We start from the raw sequence: 19892 nt of genomic DNA on the forward strand, positions 1-19892 counted from the left end.
TGTTGTACAATCCCTAATGATGTTAGTTCTGGTACAACACCTGAACCAAACTGCACCTATTTTGCAGTTTGCAAGAGCTCTGAATTAGTTACCATTTTTTTTTCCAACTATCTATCTATCTATATGCGTATTAAGAGACACGATTGATTGTCATAATTTCGGAAGGTTCAAATTCTTGGAAGGGATCCTCAAATAGTTTCAAAATACTTCCATAATACAGGGGCGGCCTTAACGGATGTAGTAGCAACAACTCATCGATCCAGGGGACAATTATATTATTTTCCACCGTTATATCATTAACAACATTTGCTGATTTATTGTCTTGCTAGCAATTGATATTAACTTCATCTTCACTTTCACTTTCACATCTCAACAATCCAGTTAACTTTACTTTCAACTTTTCCCTTCTTTTGTTCATTGTCTTTGTATTATGTAATAAGGTTTTTGATCCCTCCACATTCTCATGGTTTATTGATCATTTTCTTAGAGAGTCTCAATTATTTTCTATCACAAGCTAACTGGGGGAGGGGGGGGGGGTGTGTTCTTTTCAAGAATTTTATCACATGTCCAATATTCAATATAAAAATTTTCTCTAAAAACATCAAATCAAATACTTATTTTTCACTTTTTATATTATACTGCTAAAATTTTTAAATTTTATCTTTAAAATATCACATCAACACTTATTTATATCACATCATATATCTATTTTAATTCAAAATTTTTACTTAAAGAAATTATATATAAAAGAAATTCGAAAGTTTGCTAATCTCTTGTCAAGTATAAAATAAATTGAAAGTAATGAGGTATTATGTCCTTCCAAATCATAAGAGAGTACTCTTACAAACTAAAAAAAAAAAAATACTCCCTTAATAAAGCTCTTAGTCCAAGCTAGGTATTTTAATTAACTAATGCTCCTAATACTGTCATGCGCTTAATGAAGCTAAGTTTGTATGAATCATGCGTTTCATGCTTTCAATATAGACTTTTTATTACTCCTTTTACCGATGAAAGCACAAAGAACATGATTCATTAAACGCATGAAAGTACTAAGAACATTATTTAGACCGAATGGCATTACCAACCATTAATACAAACCTAACTTGGTTTTAAATGCCGTTCCACTCATCGCCGAGGTCCTAGTCCGTACTGGAGCCTCCTTATTTTTGCGGCAGTTGATGCTCAATTGGTCCCACCATACAAGGGAATAATCTGAAAACTCCATTACGGCCACAAGGAGATTTTGTTGGTCAGTTAGTTGTTGAACATAAAAAAATTAGTTCTAACATTCGTTCCCATTGCAAAAATGCTTCAGGGTTAGATTTTCCTTGGAACAGTGGCACTTGAAATTTGATCGAGTTGATAGTTTTATCTTCATCCCGTCGGTTATGATTATGATGCCTAGGTCATTCTTAATTTCCTTCAAACTCCTCATCATCGCATTCGTCAAAATTGTGTGGGAGTGGGGGCTGGGTGTTGCGTCTTGGCCTCAAATGCAATTGGACATCATTTTGCCTCTGAGCTTCAGGTAATAGTCGAATGTTCTCTTGTAACTTTTGTTGACTCTCTTTCAGTTGGTCCATCATATTATTCATCAATTCCAATCCAGAATGGTGAAGAGTTTTAAACTCTTGTAGAATGTTATTGAGAAGACCATGTACATCAACTTGTTGAGAATTGGATTTTTTACCCCATTCCATTAGAAAAAGAAAAAGAAAACAAAAATAACCTCACTAGAACTCTTGTGTATCACTTCAAACCTTATGTACCTCTCCGTCTCGAAAATAGGACTCAATTCAAATTGATGGAATTCTCGCAAAGACAATAGACAAAAAAATCCAAAACAGTAGTGAAAGCAAAAGAAATTCAAGTCAAATTGCCAAGGCCGTCCTAGTAATACATGACAAGCTTGCATCGGGGCTACATCACACCTCGCTTTGTCTTTGCAACCTTGAATCTCGAACTCCAAATCCACTTGTTTGAGAATTTTAATCTTGCCATAGTTGTTCAACTATTGTAACTTATATGGCTTCGGATGAACAAGGGTTTGAAAACCCAACTTCTTTACTGCAAGGTCACTCATAACATTTGTGGAACTACCTCCATCAATGATCAAATTACATTCCTTTTCTCCCACATTGCATCTCTCATGGAATAAGTTCTCCCGTTGCTCTGTGTCCTCAACACCTTTGGCCAAGGTACTTAGAGCTCGCAAGGTCACCAACGTCAGTCCACTATTGATTATGGCCTCATCATCCTCCGTATTGATCTTTTCGGTCTTCTCCATGTCCTCCTTGGATTCGGATATGTAATCTCCAGAGGAAGTGATGATCATGGTCCTCTAGTTAGAACATTGATTGGAAGAATGTCCTCGTCCTTGACACTTAAAACAATATAACTCACGAGTGCGAGTAGTGGATCCAGTATTTGGAGAAGATGCCGTACCTTTTAAGTGTGAAGATTCAGGAACGGTGGATTCTTTCCCCTTACTTGCTATTAAGGAAGTTTGCAGCTTTGACATGTTTGTCAGTTGCGGCCTCATTTGATGTATGTGCACCTTATTCTTTTTTTTTTCAACTGTCTCTCTAATTTGATAGCTTAGTGTACCATCTCCTCAAAAAAATCCACGTAATGATACATCTCCAAACTATCAAAAATTTCTTGATTAAGCCCATTGAAGAAATGGGCCATAATGCATTCAGGATCATCGTCAACATCAACTTTCTTTAGCAACATCTTTACCTCTTTGTAGTATTCATCCACCGTTCTTGATCCTTGTTTCAAACCTTCCAACTTCATTAGTACCTTACGGTGATGATGTGGCAGCACGAATTTTCTCCGCATGAGTCATCTCAACTCATTCCAAGTGCGCACGGGAGGCTTTCTGTGTCTAAATCGTGAGAGGTTGGTCTCGTCCCACCATGATAAAGCATAGTCAGAGAACTCCATGACACGTAACTTTTGTTGCTCTGAAAGTTGTTGCACGTCAAAAATCAACTCCATCTTACGCTCTCATTCTAGAAATGCCTCGGGATCATATTTTCCATTGAATGACGGAACTTGGAACTTAACGGGTGGTGCAACCTCATCATCATACCTTCTTCGGGGGTCATGCAGCCTCCGTCGTAGGAGTTCATCATTGAACTCTTCTTCTTCATCCTCATAGTCATGTACGTATCTTTTTGGTTCACGGAGGTTACGTCGGGGAGTTGGTACTTCTCTTCGAAGGGCGTTGTTTCTAATTAGCCTTTTACGGACACCTTCCTCGTGAATGGCTTCAGAACCATGTGGAGTTCCTTGCCGCTGTTGGTTGAACTCTGACTTATCCACGCGGTCATTAAGCACCTCGAGTGTAGAATTGTTTAACTCCTTCACTTGGTTCATCACCAAGTTCAAGAGTTTTTTTTTTTAACATCTACATATTAAATCCGTATGTCTTCATCTTCTGCCACTAGGAAAAATAATATACAAATATATGTATAGATTAGTTAGAAAATAAGCCCTCACAACTCTCGTGTTTCACTCATCACGTATTGTACCTCACCGTCTTGCACAAGACACAAATTAGATCGGTGGAATGTTTCCAAAGATGTGACAACAAAAATCAAGAGAGTGAAAGCAACTACGAAGAACTCGAATGAAATTGAGAAAGAAAACAAAACAAAAGGGAAAAAAACTTATGATGAAAAATACGAAAGCTATAATAGAACAAACAAACAAGTGTGCTGTTTTTTTATTAACACAAACTTCTGTAATTTTTTTCTTTTTTTTAAATTTTTTTCTGCAAGACTTTTTTTTCCTTGCAGATATTGTTTTTAGAAAAAAAAGAATAACGTTCAAGTGTAGAAACTCAAGCTAACTAGCTCAGATACCAAAATGACATAACCCGAGTTGGTTCGTATATTTTTCCCAAGTTAAAGAAGAATAACCTTAATCAATTTAAGAAATTCGAGAAAGCAAATAGATAAGATTGAGTAGAAATTTGATACCCAACCTAGTTGATTAATAACCTCAAGAATGTAATCTTGGACCCAAAATCCTAACTATGGAAAAAGAACAAATCGATAGGCTTAATTCCTCTGCAAGAATTTAGAAGCCACGAATCAATGGATAATTCTAAAGATCCGATTTGAAAACAATGTGCAATGAATCACTCACTCATACTTTGAAAGTAACACAATGAAAAATACAAGTTTTCAAGGAAGAGAAATATATTATGATTAAGGTTGATATGGGAATGAATACAAGGGCCTATGTATAGGCCAAATGGAGAGGGACAAAGCACTGACTACAATTAAATTTGCAACACATTCTCATAGTGAACATATTTCAATACATAATTGTTACATGTTCTGAAAAGCACATTACCAATATCACAACAATGGCAATACATTCCCAAAAGAATGTATTTTCAATTTTGAAATTAATGGTAGTACATTCCAAAAAGTGATGTAAACAATGATGTCAATGCTATGATGTAAGTAGTGACATCATCACATGTGATGTAAGCAATAATATCAATGCTTATGATGTAAGCAATGACATCATCACATGTCTTCAATTATTTTGATTTGTATAATCGTTAAGCTCGGGCCGATAGGTCTCCATGCTTCATCTTGGTTTATATTCTTCATCTCGAGCGCTCAGATTAAGCCGAAAAATTGATCTTGAAGTTTACAAGCTCGGCTTCGGATAATTGGTCCAAATGGTTCGGGAGGCTTTTGGGCGTCTACATCATCGAGCCAACCCGGATGAGGTAAAAGAAATAGGAAGGCAAGTGGAGGATCTACTGAGCAAAGGTTGAATTTGTTAAAGCCTAAGTCCTTGTGTTGTATTTGTCCTATTGCCGAGCCGTCAACGCTATAACAATTATGTATTGTCATCCCGTCATAGATTAGATGACTTACTTGACAATTTGTGTGGTTCTATAATTTTATCAAAAAAAATTGATTTAAAAAGTGACTATCATCAAATTCGGATGAATCAAGGTGGTGAATGAAAAATTGCCTTTAAGACTTTTTTTGGTCTATATGAGTGGTTAGTTATGCCATTTGTGGACTTACTAATACCCCAAGCATGTTTATGCGATTGATGAATTATGTTTTAAGGAATTTTATAAATAAGTTTGTGGTAGTATACTTTGATGACATACTTGTTTATAGTACATCTATTGAAATACATGTTGAACATTTACAAGCAGTTTTAGATATTTTACGGAATGAAAAGTTATATGCTAACTTAAAAAATGCGACTTTTGTGTCGACAAGTGCAACTTTTTGGGTTTTATTGAAGAAAAAGATGTAGTATGAGTAGATCTTGCGAAGGTTGCAGCCATCCAAAAGTGGCCTACACCTACAAGCGTACATGATGTCCACAATTTCTGACAAGGTCGTCAAAAGCGATGATGATTATGCCCTGCCACCTGGTCCAATCACTCGAAACTGTGCGAAAATATTTCAAACTAATATTATGGCATTAGTTCTACACATAAAGTGGAAGTATGGAGGTCAATGGGAAGAACGTTGTCAACATTGGAGTGCATCCGTAATCCATGTACTTCATTCCCTTGAAGACCACAATTTATAACACCCATGAAAGTTGCTACTCACATCATTATCCCATGTGGGATAAGAGGTGTTCTATTTTATTTAATAAGGTGGGCCCTTTTAATCTAATTAATTGGACCTTTCTTAGTTATTTAATTAGTTGGGCCTTATTTTATTTTTTTAAATCAGTGAGTTTTAAATAATGTGTACTTTTGTCCCACATTGGTTGTAGAGTCTTTTGCCAAGTTATCTTCCTCTATAAATAAGGCATTTGGTCTCATTTGTACGATATCTTGAAACTTATATCAATTAAAGTTCTCTTATTTATTCCATTATATTGGAATTAGTGTGTGAGTAAGAGTTTCCCTTGCATACACATATCATTCACAAATCGGGTCCTTGGGTTGATTCCTTGGGATCATGGCTTCCGAAACCGACCGGAGTTTCTAGCCAAATCATTTGAGTCTCCATTGGTTTAGAGGTGTTGGGTCTAGGCAATGCTTGGGTTCACATCCGATCGATTGACGAATCGGACACCGGTAATATCTCTCTTTATTTACTGAGTTTTCACTCGAATTTAGTTTTAAGTTTCGACTAGTATAGTTTAGTTACTTGGGTTGTGTCAGTTTCCATGGTCTTGCAAGTTTCTACCGTCGATTTGTGCGGAACTTCAGCATTATTGCAACACCCTTAACTGCCATTACCAAAAAAGAGAATAAGTTTGAGTGGGGAAGTGAACAACAAAATGCTTTTGATATTTTGAAATCAAAACTTACATGTGCACCCGTACTTGCTTTACCTAATTTCTCTAATCCGTTTGAACTTGATTGTGATGCTTCTGGTGTTGTAGGTATTGACGCTATTCTCTCGCAAGAAAATAGACCCGTTGTATTTTTCAGTGATGAGCTACATGGCGTTGCCTTGAATTACTCAACCTACAATAAGGAATTGTACTCCTTAGTGCGGGCCTTGCAAACATGGCAACATTACTTACGTCCTCGTGAGTTTTTTGTGTACAGTGATCACAAATCCCTCAAGAATATCAAATCCAAAAGTAAGTTGAGTACGAGACACATCCTATTGATCTTCTTCGTTGACACATTTCCCCATGTTGTTAAATACAAAAAAAATAAGAAAAACATCGTTGCGGATGCATTGTCACGCAGGTATGCATTTGTTATCACAGTTGAGTCTAAGCTATTAGATTTTTCTTATTTGAAAGAATTATATGCAGCTTATCTTGATTTCTCCGATGCATTTGCTAAATGTAATTCACATGCATTTGAAAAGTATCATGTACATAAGCGGTCTTTGCTGCGAAAAATTGAATTATGTGTGCCTAAATGCTCTCTGAGAGAATTGTTGATTTGACAAAGTCATTCTGAGGGTTTTATGGGACACTTTGGTAGGAATAAGACACTTAATTTGTTGCATGAACAATTTTTTTTGCCACGAATCAAAGCCGAAGTTGAAGCTGCACTCCGTCGCTGTACAACATGCCTCTCTTTGAAGTCTACTGTTCATCCACATGGTTTGTATACTCCTCTACCTATTCCTGAATCCCAATTGGTTGATATTTATATGGATTTCATATTAGGTTTGCCTAGGAGTATGTCTGGTAAATATTCAATATATGTTGTGGTTGATTCATTTTTAAAAAAATCGCACATTTTATTCCATGCATAAAAACCATTGATGCTTCGGATGTTGCTTCATTATTTTTCAAAGAGGTTCTTAGATTGCATGGTGTTCCGCGATCGATTGTTTCTGAATTTGCATATAACCGTACGATGCATAGCTCTACGAATTGTTCTCCATTTGAGATTGTTTATGGTTTTAACCCATTAACTCTCATATTGATCTTATGATATTGCGCCACAATGAGCATGTTAGTTTTGATGGCAGAATAAAAACTGAATTTTTCCGAAAACTTCATTAATAAGTTCGGGATAACCTACGAAATGCTGCTGACAATTACGCAAAACAAGCTAACCATGGGCACAAGAAAGTTGTATTCAAGATAGAAGATTGAGTTTGGCTACAATTAAGGAAGAAAATATTTCCAAAATTGCGAAAGTCAAAACCTACTCCCTGTGGCGATGGACCATTTCGAGTGTTGGAACGCATTAATAATAATGCCTACAAACTTGAACTCCCAGGTGAGTACCAAGTTCATGCTACTTTTAATGTTTCTGACTTAAGTCTTTTTGATACAGCGGATGATTATCTTGTTTGGGAGAACAAAAAGGCTTTTCAAGAATGAGGAAATGACGAGGACATCCAATCTTCAAGGATTCAAATGTCTATGGGACCCATCACTCGAAGCCGAGCTCGTCAGTTTCAAGAATCCATCACTGCATTGACCCAATGATTTTTCATGAAAAATCAATTTAAAAATGATGTTTGGAGGCCACTTAGCCCTCACCTTACACTCCTTCAATGGGACCCACAAAAATCAGAATTGAAAAATCAAGAGAATTGCTAATTATGGAAGATTATCAAGAGAATTACAAATTATGGAAGATTATCAAGAGAATCATCACTTTTGGAAGATTCTAGAAGTTACCTTAATATAGATTTCATTTTATTATAAATTTTCATATAGTATAATTCAATATATAGAACTTTCCTTATTATTATTTCCTTATAGTTGGACATACATTTTGTTTGCTTTGTTTCTTTTATTATTTGTTGTCTTTTATTTTCTCAAAGATCTCTATATAAGGTCCATGTCTTTGTAATGAGAACTTTTACATCATGAATCAAATTTCACTTTTATAATTTTCTAGTGTTAGGGAGTAATTTCCTCGAATTTAGAGTTTCAAATCTGGTCTTTGAAGTGATTTCATCGATTCGTGGCTTCCAATCCTTTGTAGTGGTTGGTATCATCCATATTAATTCACATTCTCTGCACTATCTTTTCTTTCACCCATATTCTGAATCCATTGATTTTATTGAACTTTTTGGATAAGAAAAATACTTTGCACATAATTATACACAGTCGGGCTGTGTCAGTATGTCATCTCGAGTGGATCAGCAAGGTCAAGAGATACATGACCTACGGAGTCAAGTAGATCATGTTTGAGATGATATAGATGATGTTGTGGATGCTCGGATAAAGGCTTATGCGGAGGCCTTGTTAAGGAAGGTTGATCAAAATATCGAGAAGAGACTCGATGAAGTCTTTGATAAGGTTGCTACTCTTGAAGAAAGGGGAAGTTATAGTGATGCGAGGCGTGAAGAAATCCACCTTGGCAAGTAGCCTATGGCCTCAACTAGTGTTATACCAAATACGAGATCTATCCAAGTTGATGATTTTGCTGAAAGGCGTTATACAAGTCCGAGGCCTACATCTACCCAAAGATGACAAGGAATAAGGGATGCTACAGAGGAATTGCTTAATGAATTTGGCTTGGAATAGGATATCTATGACGAAAGGGGCCGAGGTCGAGCCAACGATGTTGATGACAACATACAGCCCATCAAGTTCTCCATACCACCTTTCGTAGGATCGACTGATCCTAATGAGTTTCTTGAGTGCAAAACAAAGTGGAGATGATGTTTGTCTGTCATAATTACTCGGACCACAAGAAAATTCAGTTCGTTGTTGTGTAGTTTAAGGAGTATGCTCTTGTTTGATGGGAGATACAAGCTGATATTGCAAGGTCCGGAATGCTTCCGATTGAGATATGGTGACGTAACCTGTGGGGGTTTGTATATTTTTCTCAAGTTGAAAAAGAATAACCTTAATCAATGTAAGAAATTCGAGAAAGAAAATAGATAAGAAAGAATAGAAATTTGATGGCCAACCTAGTTGATTAAGAACCTCAAGAATTCAATTTGGACCCAAAATCCTAACTATGGAAAAGGAACAAATCGATAAGCTTAATTCCTCTGCAAGAATTTAGAAGCCACGAACCAATGGATAATTCTAAAGACCCGATTTCATACTTTGAAAGTAAATACGGTGAAAAACATTATTTTTCAAAAGAAAAGAAATATATTATGACCAAAGTTGATATGAAAATGGATAAGAGTCTATATATATGTCAAAAGGATGGGGACAGAACAATTACTACAATTAAATTGACAATACATTCTCATGGAGAACATATTTCAATATACGTAATTGTTACATGTTCCCAAAAGCTTATTACCAATATCATAATAATGTCAACATATTATCAAAAGAATACATTTCTAAGATTGTAATTAATTGTAGTATATTCCCAAAAAGTGATGCAAGCAATGATGTCAATGCTATGATGTAAGCAATGACATCATCACATGTCTTCAATTATTTTTATTTGTATAACCGTTAAGCTCGGGCCAATAGGTCTCCATACTTCATATTTGTTTATATTATTCATCTCGAGCTCTCGGACTAAGTAGGAAAATTGATCTTGAAGGTTACGAGCTCAGTTTCGGGTAATTGGTCCAAGTGGTTCGGGAGACTTTTAAATGTCCACGTCACATGGGCATCCCTTACTTAAGCTATGCATGCACGTTTTGTGCCCCCACATTATCGGATGGCTATTCTTCATAAAATTTAATTTTTAGTCCAAGGTAGCAAGATAGTTGAGCAGAACTACAAGGAAATGGAAATGCTTATGATGCGGGCTCAATTTGTGGAAGATGATGGAGTCAACATGTATCGGTTTCTCAAAGGGTTGAGTGATATGGATGTGAAAAGATTGGGACTTGCAATTTCACATATTCCAATTGGACCAGTCTCGAGAGCTAGAGCGATAACGTGCATTAAAAAATTGCAAGGCTTGATAAAGAAGTTGGAGATTTGGAACCCAACCGACGGACTATGTTACAACATGCGATAACTTGATGGAAAGCCTAGGGCGGGTGCCGTGGTAGTAAAAGTTACATTGGTGTTTGCAACGCCTTAATCGGACAACTAACAGAAAAGTTGTGCAAACCTAGAAGTGTGCTAAAATAGAGGGGTTAATATGTAATTATATAAACCTAGGATTGCACGTGCATTAAGTGGGGGACCATCTCTTTGGACCACTTCTATATAATATGGAACCTCACATGCATGGGGGGACCATTAGGCTACGTGTCTCTCATTGGGAGATTACTTATACAAATCACTCCACTTTCCCCTTCTCCCACCCCTATAAATAAGACCATTAAGGTGTTTTGTAAGACACACTAAGCAAAATTATATTTTAATGAATATTTGATCATTTATGATCATTTTCTTTTATGGATGTTATGCTTACAGTTCTCTTTTAGTCTAATATTTCATGGAATGTTATTTCATGGTATGCTCCAAGGGATTTAGTTTCAAAATTTGGGTTTGAGTGCACATTTTGTAATTGTCAATTGAAATTTACTGGCTTGGCTTCTAGTGATTGGTTCAAAATGAATTATGATTAGGTCCGATTCAGTCATGATGACCATATATCAAAGAGGATCTTTGTTGGAAAACACATTGTTCCAACTGAGGTTTAGTATAATTGTCATGACATAATGTTCTATCAGATCCATGTAATGATCGAGATCAAGTATCTGACTGAGGATATCACTAAGTGGTTCATACCCACTTAAGACACGTTCCATCAAATGAATCACACGATGCATGGTCCTTCTGCCTCTATAAGAGAATTTAAATTTGAAATTCAATTGTTTAAGTACTTGTATAAGTTCTTCGGAATGGCAACCAACAAGCTGTTGCCTAACCATAAAATGTTGTAATGAATTTTCCCGGTTCCTAGATAAAACACGAATATGCGGGGAAGACATTGTGATGGAAAAGACTTGAAATTTAAAGGTATAAATTGCCAACTACGAGGTATGGTTATTTATAGTTGAAAGCTTGGGGTCCAGATTTAATACGTACTGGATAAGTTTTGCAAATGGTCGATGTGTTATCCATAAAGATAGGCTAAATTTACGAGATTATATGACTTGATCAAAGTTATTTCATTACAAAAATGAGGCGTTACAAAAGGGCGTCGAGGGCGGCCCGAATTTTGGTCCATTATGCTAGGACCGGGCTGCCCGACGGTTTAGAAAAGTTATCTGATGTGCGTTCATAAGCTGCGAACGGATGAATGCCTACAGTTCTCGCGATAGGTTGGTTCGGCTTTGCCAGTATTTATCAATCAGACGTTTTTCTTCTTGGATGCAGCCGTCCAGGGCGATCTGCTCCCTTTTGAGATTCTCCAACTCCTTTTGAAGACGCTCCAATTCTCTTTGCTTCATGGTAATATCCTTGTTAAGGATGGTTTGAGCCTGGAGTAGGCCATCAAGTCTCGCGCCAATTTGTCTGAGGTCTTCGTTGGTCATTGATAGTAAGGCCTCAATTGTGGTCGGATCATCTTTGGGCGGAGGCTGAGACGGCTCTACTAATGGAGTTCGAATCACGGAATGAATCACGAGAAGATTGGCTTGTAGTTCCTTGATCAGTTCCATCAAACGGTGAAAGACTAAAGTAGCGTCCGACCTAGTGGGATATTGGACCAACAGATCGTGTATGACTTGAGCCAAAGCCAAAAGTACTTCATGGCTTAAGTCATAGAAGGACAAAGTTACAATTGGTCACCACTATTCAGATGTCGATCGGGAGTGGAATCCAGAAATAGGGAAATAGAAATATTCATATTTCTCTTGTTTGGTTAAGATAGAAAATTTAGGATTAATAAATAAATTATTTTATATTCTTGTGTATTTATTTATTTATTTTTTACATTGAAATTTTACGATTTAATTTGTGTTTATTTATTATTTAATTTTTATGATTTTTATATTATTCAAATTTCATAAAATATCATATCTAAATTATTCTTAAAATAAATTATCAAGCTAAATTTATAACTAATTAATACAATAATATTTTTCTTATCCAACTTATCATTTTTAGTGATCGTTTTTTTTTTCTTTTCAACTAGCAATATGGGTTATGCATTGTATATATATATCTATTATTTCTCAATTGAATTATATGTTTTATGGAACAAAAGAATCAATTCTTATTTTCTACTGAATCAATTTCATTTTCTATTATCATTTGTGTGCAATTTCATTCTCTATACCAAATGCATTAGTTCTCATTAATTATTTTTCTCTGCAATTCTATTTTCTCTGTACTAAATGTCCCTTAAATGTCTTTTATATTGCAGCAGCCTCAAAACGTAATCTATATTATATATAATTTTTTAACATTGTCTCTATCTCTATATTAGAAAAAAAACCATCAAAAAGGCATTCATTGTACATGCATTTAGTACCGACCCTAAATATAATAAAAGTATTAATATAATTATAAACAATTAATACAATTATGTACATAACTTGTATATTTTTTATGATATATTTATATAATATTTAAAATTATTTTCATAGACATCATACTTTAAAATTTTATCATCTCACATAATTTTTTAAAATCTATTACATAAATAAATTGATAATATAAAATATTACAATTTCTTTTATTCTTTTTAAATTTAATAGTATAGATTGAAATAATTTTAAGTAACTTTTTTAAATGATCTAATTTAACATTATTCATATATAAATGACTAAATTGTACAAAATTCATCTTTGATTCACGAAATTGCGCTAAATTCCCTATACTTATAAAATTGCGTCAAATTCTCTCGTGGTTTCATAAACTCTACGTCTAACATTTCGACGGTCCTTATTAACGGTATTTAACCTAAATACGTTCAAGCTGAGATTAAATTGTAGAATCTCAATTTTTAAACTCCTAAAATTATAAATATATATTTTTATATTTAGCTAAAAAATAGTAAAAATAAACTTGTAAAACCTCAAAAAATAACTATTTTTGAATATATTTTTTATTTTTTTAAGACTAAATATAAGAAAAATGAATATAAAATTTATTTGCAATTTGAGCGCATTTAGATTAGAGAGTTTATGAAACCACGAGATAATTTGAAACAGATTTAAAAACATAGAAAATTTGGCGCAAATTTATGAAACTAAGTGTAGTTCTTTTTTGTGCAATTTAGCATATATTTGACAAATTATTATTAATAAATTTATAAAAGAATAATAAGAAAGAAAAAATATTTAATTAAAAAATTTAAAATTTTGAAAAAAATAACGAAATCCAAATCGTCTGCTTTTGATGTTGGAAAAGCTACGACTTAGCGTTGTTTTTATTATATATATATATATATATAAATATAATAATTAAAATATTTGAATAATTTATTAATAATCTCCATTAACAGTGGCATGGCAATTGGCATTGGCAGGAACGCGAAGCTCCCCCGCAAAAGGAAACAAAGGAAGGGGAACGAATTACGAAAGCTAAAGCTGGTCGCGCTGCTTTCTGCTTTCGCCCCTCCCCTCACCCGCCTTCGATTTTCTTCCTAGTATTCCTATTTGTATTTTTCTTTCTTGTCGTCATATCCTTGCGCCCTTCTTCCTTGCCTGCCCTTTCTCTTTTTCTATTTCAAAATGCATGCCATCCGTCTCTGCCCATAATCTGCACCGATATTCATTTGAAGGGGTCCGATTTTCTTTCTTCTTTTGGTTTATTTTATTTCCCTTAATATATTCTACAATATTATTATTAATGGTCAATTGCCGCGTTTTTGACGACGATTGATCAATACGGGGGGTCATATAACCCGAGTATCGTATCGTGATCGTGGGTGTCTACAGAATTTTCAAAATTTTGGCGACCTTTGGTATTAACGACTCGATTTTTTTTTTGATCCTCTGAAAAAAGTTGGACTTTTTTTGCTCCCAAGTTTTTGTTCGGAGTGATCGTTGCAAGGGATCAATCATTTTGGGTGGGTGATTGCTGGTTTTGGTTTGGTTCCGTGGAGAAGGTGAAGGTGGTTCTGGCAAGCGAAGGGGCGTGCACTTTGTTCATTGGTAATTTTTCGGTCCCCGCCATCAACTTTGGTAGATATAGTCTGTGGGCCGCATCATTGTAGTTTAATTCACTTTTGACGCACAAAAAGGAAGGAAAATAGCTGCCTTTTTAATCTAACTATACCTGTTTGTGAGGCTCATTGAATTGAATATAATAAGAGGTTTCTTTGACTAGAATATCCAAGGAGGATTGTGGATCACCTTTCCTTCAGTCTATGGAATCGTTGCCAGTGGCGTTTGTTTGTAAGGGTGAGGGCGATGGGATGATGTCATCTGATATGGTATCAGAAAATGATGTGGCAGTTGATGCTTCAAAGGGCACAGGTAATGGGAGGAGGGATGACTATGGTTCGGACAATGATGAATTACCATATGGTGGTGTGGATATCTCCAACAAGGATGAGGCAAAAGGTGAGGCTGTGTTGGGCAATGATGACTTGATATACTGTAGCGTGGATGCCTCCACTAAGGATGACACAGAAAGTGAGGCTGCAATGGATAATGATGGTTTAGACAATGATGAATCACCATTCTATGGTATGGAAACCTCAGCCGAGGATGAATCGAAAGGTAAGGCTGCATTAGGAAATGGTGAGTCCTCATTCTCTGGTGTGGATATCTTCACCAATACTGAGGGAAAAGGTGCGGCTGCATTGGGTGTTGATGAACCACCAAATTGCGGTGTTGGTGCCTCAACCAAAGATGAGATGAATTGTGAGGCTGCACGGGGCAGTGATGGTTCAAACAACGATGGATTTCCATGGTGTGTTGTGGATGCCTCCACCAAGGACGGGGCAAAAGGTGAGGCTGCCTTGGGCATTGATGACACATCCTATACATTGGCCAATAATGCTTCACACAACAATGAATCGCCATCCTGTGTTGTGGATACCTCCACCATGGATGAGACAAAAGGTGATGGTGCATTGGTTAGTGATGAATCAGACTGTAGTGTTGACGATACTCCCACCAAAGATGAGGCAAATGGTGAGCCTGCATTGGGCAATGATGGTTCAAGCAACATTGAATCACCCTATAGTGTTGCGGATACCTCCACCAATGATGAGGCAAAAGGTGAGGTTGGGTTGGGTGTTGACGAATCAACTTGTTTTAATGTGGTCACCCCCACGAAAGATGAGGCAGATAGTGAGACTGCATTGGTCAGTGATGGTTCAAACAGCAATGAATCGCCCTACTGTGTTGTGGATACCTCCACGAAGGATGAGGCAAAAGGTGAGGCTGCATTGGTCGATGATGAATCTCACTATTGTGGTGTGGATACCCCCATCAAAGATGAGGCAACTGCTGAGGCTGCATTGGGAAATGATGGTCCAAACAACAACGAATTGCTGTACTGTGATGCAGATACGTCCACCAAAGATAAGGCAAAAGGTGAGTCTGAATTGGTCAGTGATGAATCACACTACAATGGTGAGGATATTTCCACCAAAGATGAGGTAAAAGGTGAGGCTGCATTGGGCAATGATGGTTCAAAAAACAATGAATCACCTTACAGTGTTGTGGATACCTCCACCAATGATCTAGAAAAAGTTGAGGTTGCATTGGGCGTTGATGAATCACCTTATCGTGGTGTGGGTTCTCCCGCAAAATATGGGGCAAATGATGAGGCTGCATTGCGCAATGGTACAAACAACAATGAATTGCAATATTGTGGTGTGGATATCTCCACCAACGATGAGGCAAAAGGTGAGGTTGCAACGGGCAATGTTGGTTCAGATAACGATGAATCGCCAAACTGTGTGGAGACCTCCGCCAAGGATGAGGTGAAAGGTGAGGCTGCAGTGGGCAATAATGGTTCAGACAACAATGAACTGCCATACTATGACACCAAGGATGAGACAAAAAGTGTGGTTGCATCGCGTGATGATGGTTATGATCTTAAGAAGACGGATGATCCTATGAAGTTATATAAGCAATCTCATGTTGACTCTAAGTGGAGTGACACCACCCTGGACACTTTGAAAAAGGTATCTATGGAGTTCCACAAATATATATAATCTATTTAATACCTTGATTTTACTTTTTTATTTGGTTATTGTTCTTGGATGGTAAAAACTGTTTTGTTCTCATAGACAACTCCTACTAGCTCTCATTATTCTGGAACAAAATATTGAATGACATTGTATGTTTGGTGAAACATTTTACGTATGCATGGGCAGAACTTGAAGTGGAGACAACAAGCTTTATACTTGCTTAATTTATTGCTAATGACTGCATCTGCTAACGCTCGTTTTATTTTTACTTTTTGGCATTTTGTTTTTCAGAAGCATTACTCATGGTTTCAACTTCCTAATGGTAATTGGGAGCTGGCAACAACCATTAAGACTTATGGAAATGAATCATTAATATCATATTCCGAGGGAAAAGTGAGCGCGGATTTAGTTTCTTCTGTTAGATGTTTCTATACTGCTAAATATGTAATATTCTGTTGATTTCCTTATCCAGGTTATAAGGGTGAATTCAGAAATTCTGTTGCCAGCAAATCCTGATATACTTGATGGTGTTGATGATCTTATTCAGCTAAGTTATTTCAATGACCCTTCAGTATTGTATAATCTTCAGTACAGATACAATAGAGACATGATTTATGTAAGTGATCATGTTTGTGCTAGTTTATTCAAATTTTATGATTGTCTGATTTATTTCATCGGTTTCTACTTTTATGTTCATCTCAGACCAAAGCAGGTCCTGTTCTTGTTGCTATTAACCCCTTTAAGAAAGTGCCATTGTATGGAAATGATTATATTGAAGCTTATAAGCGCAAATCTATGGATAAACCACATGTATATGGCATAACTGACACTGCTATGCGGGAAATGATTCGAGGTGATATATTTACTATAGGTGTTTAAAAGTATATCTTATAACTCCAGTGACTCTCAGTGTTTTAACATAATTATGTGAACTGCAGATGAAGTTAATCAATCTATCATTATAAGGTCAGTTAAATGCCATTTTATACACATCCATTTCTGAAATCCTTTTCCTTTCTTTCACACTTGCATTCCACTGTTTTTGCATGCAATCTTCATTTCCTTCAATTGCACTGAAATCATTGCATTTTACATATTGAGAGAATAGAACATTCATCTCTGTTGGTTACAATGATGTGCCAAAACAGTTTATAATTTATCATTTTTGTTTATATCGTTGCTCTTTATATGTTAATATGATCTCTTCTGTGTACTTCATATTGAATGCCCTATAAATACATTACTGATGCTATTGTATTGTTCTCAAGGACAAGTGCTTGCTCACTGAAAATTTTGTTTGGTATATTTACTATTTTAGATTAAATGCAACGAGTCAATTGAAGAGTATTTCTATTGCATGCATCCTTTTTTTTGTTCACTCTATAGTCTAAATGGTTTGTATGTTCAAAGGTTTGGAGTTCTTTCATGAGATACCTGTAGACTTTGGAGGGGGTACTTGAACAATTAATGAATTTGTAGAATTCTAACACTTGAGACATTTTTCTAAAATAGTACTTGAAGCACTACCTCTACTATTAGAGTGTCAATAAATCGAAGATATATTGATGAAACTTAAAAATAAGTAAAAGCTGGATGTTTGGCATCGAATTGGTCTATATCATCTCATGCTTGAGTTCATTCTACTAATACGGGGTTATCGATGCTATAAGGATTTCTTTTCATTGTTGGATGTGGGAAGAATCACCTACTGAGGTCAAATCTTCACCACCATCAGGCAAGTGGTCAAAATGTCAAATAATATCTAGAGGTGGTCTTCCTTTAGCTTATCAGTTTCCCTTGCTGATAAATGTATAGTAACATAGTAATGTGGTGTTGCCACCATTTCTAGAGACATAATGCCATCTTAGCAATCTTTACATCAACATCTCTTAGCGCTGTAATTTTAATACATGGAAAACATATGTTCTTCAAGTTTTATAATAATTTCCAATGTCATAAACTTTTGATATATGATGATATTCCATCACATTATCCCAATGATCATGGTATAAAATCTTTTTACTGTAATCTTTTATCCTCAGAAAGTTGTAGAAATATAATTAGAATAAAAATAAATGCCCTATTGATGCAACATAACGGAGATATGATGTATTAGAACCACAATGAATTGCCCGTCTTAATTTTCTTGGTGTGAAATTGTGGAGAATCTGACTTATTAGATCCTTGATAAGTGGATCAATTTGCTAATTTTTAATCAACTCGTAGTTGAGATAGAAGCATGCTTCGTAACTGCAAACACTGCTCTGTTTATAAAAAAAAATAAAAATAATATAAAAATAAAAAATTGTGTCTATAAGTAGTTTTACTTTGCGGAGCTTGACTTCTTTCATATTCTTTTAGATAATGTTTACTATGTATAAGTTGTGATTCTGATGGGGCTCTCTTGTAATCAACACTTGATAAAGTGTCTTTCTGTTGATCTATTATATTCAGTGGAGAAAGTGGAGCTGGTAAAACTGAGACTGCAAAAATAGCCATGCAATATTTGGCTGCCTTGGGTGGCGGTAGTGGGATAGAGTACGAGATACTGAAAACTAATCCAATTTTGGAAGCCTTTGGTAATGCCAAAACATTGAGAAATGATAACTCAAGTCGATTTGTAAGTTGCTTTGTTGTAGGCCACTTGTCTTTCTCTGTTTCATGAGAAAGAAGTCCATCTTCTGTTGTGGATGTCAGAACTAAGCTTTTTGTTTTTTTCTTTGCAGGGGAAGCTGATTGAGATTCAGTTTAGTGAAACTGGAAAAATAGCTGGTGCCATCATCCAAACTTGTGAGAACATATCTACCATGGCAGATTTATATATATATATATATATGTATTTCAAATTATTAGATACTAACACTATAAAAGACTAATTGAATCTATTTATGTTATGCTCATCCAATGCGGTTCGTTGACTCCTAATAGATTTACTGGAGAAGGTATTCATTATTATACTTTAGGCTGTTTCATTACAATCATTTTTATTCAATACAAAATGACTTCAGACTGATGGTTTTAACCAACAGTCCAGAGTTGTTCAATGTTCAGAAGGGGAGAGGTCCTATCATATCTTTTACCAACTTTGTGCTGGAGCTCCGCCCAGCCTTAGAGGTGCAGCATCATCCCTTCTTATGTAGCTCTAGAGCCAATCATATATGTTATCCAATATTCTAGTTTAGTTCATCTTTTTATTATTTCTTGATTCCCGCACTAACATTTAAATTTTATTTTTATCTACCTGTTGTTTATTTCTCTTTTTCCTTACTGTTTGTACTGATCCCCCCCTCCCCCCTCCTGCGAAGAAAAATTAAACTTAAAGAGTGTTGAGGAGTTCAATTATTTGAAGCAAAGCAATTGTTATTCAATTCCTGGAGTTGATGATGCCAAACAGTTCCATATAGTGACGGTAAACCATGCAGATTTGTTCTTATCATTCTCTGGCATTTTTTTTCCCAATCTTTGACTGATTTAGCAA

The 19892-nt window shown here is 35.7% G+C and overlaps 1 protein-coding gene across 1 annotated transcript in view; it reads left to right on the forward strand.

The window, feature by feature from the left end:
* The first annotated feature begins 13797 nt into the window (after nt 1–13797).
* The window catches only part of LOC127241302 (myosin-1-like), a 33477-nt gene continuing 27382 nt past the window's right edge, over nt 13798–19892 (forward strand). Inside the window, exons 1-11 of the mRNA XM_051260272.1 lie at nt 13798–14420; nt 14596–16408; nt 16706–16807; nt 16887–17030; nt 17117–17267; nt 17353–17380; nt 18869–19034; nt 19141–19204; nt 19343–19356; nt 19444–19528; nt 19720–19823. Coding sequence (XP_051116229.1) covers nt 14636–16408; nt 16706–16807; nt 16887–17030; nt 17117–17267; nt 17353–17380; nt 18869–19034; nt 19141–19204; nt 19343–19356; nt 19444–19528; nt 19720–19823 — 2631 coding nt within the window. The 5' untranslated portion in view covers nt 13798–14420; nt 14596–14635. The remainder of the gene's footprint in view (nt 14421–14595; nt 16409–16705; nt 16808–16886; nt 17031–17116; nt 17268–17352; nt 17381–18868; nt 19035–19140; nt 19205–19342; nt 19357–19443; nt 19529–19719; nt 19824–19892) is intronic.

This window comes from Andrographis paniculata, unplaced genomic scaffold (genome assembly GCF_009805555.1).
Source record: "Andrographis paniculata isolate CXL003 unplaced genomic scaffold, ASM980555v1 Contig82END, whole genome shotgun sequence".
In the NCBI taxonomy this organism is placed as follows: domain Eukaryota; kingdom Viridiplantae; phylum Streptophyta; class Magnoliopsida; order Lamiales; family Acanthaceae; genus Andrographis; species Andrographis paniculata.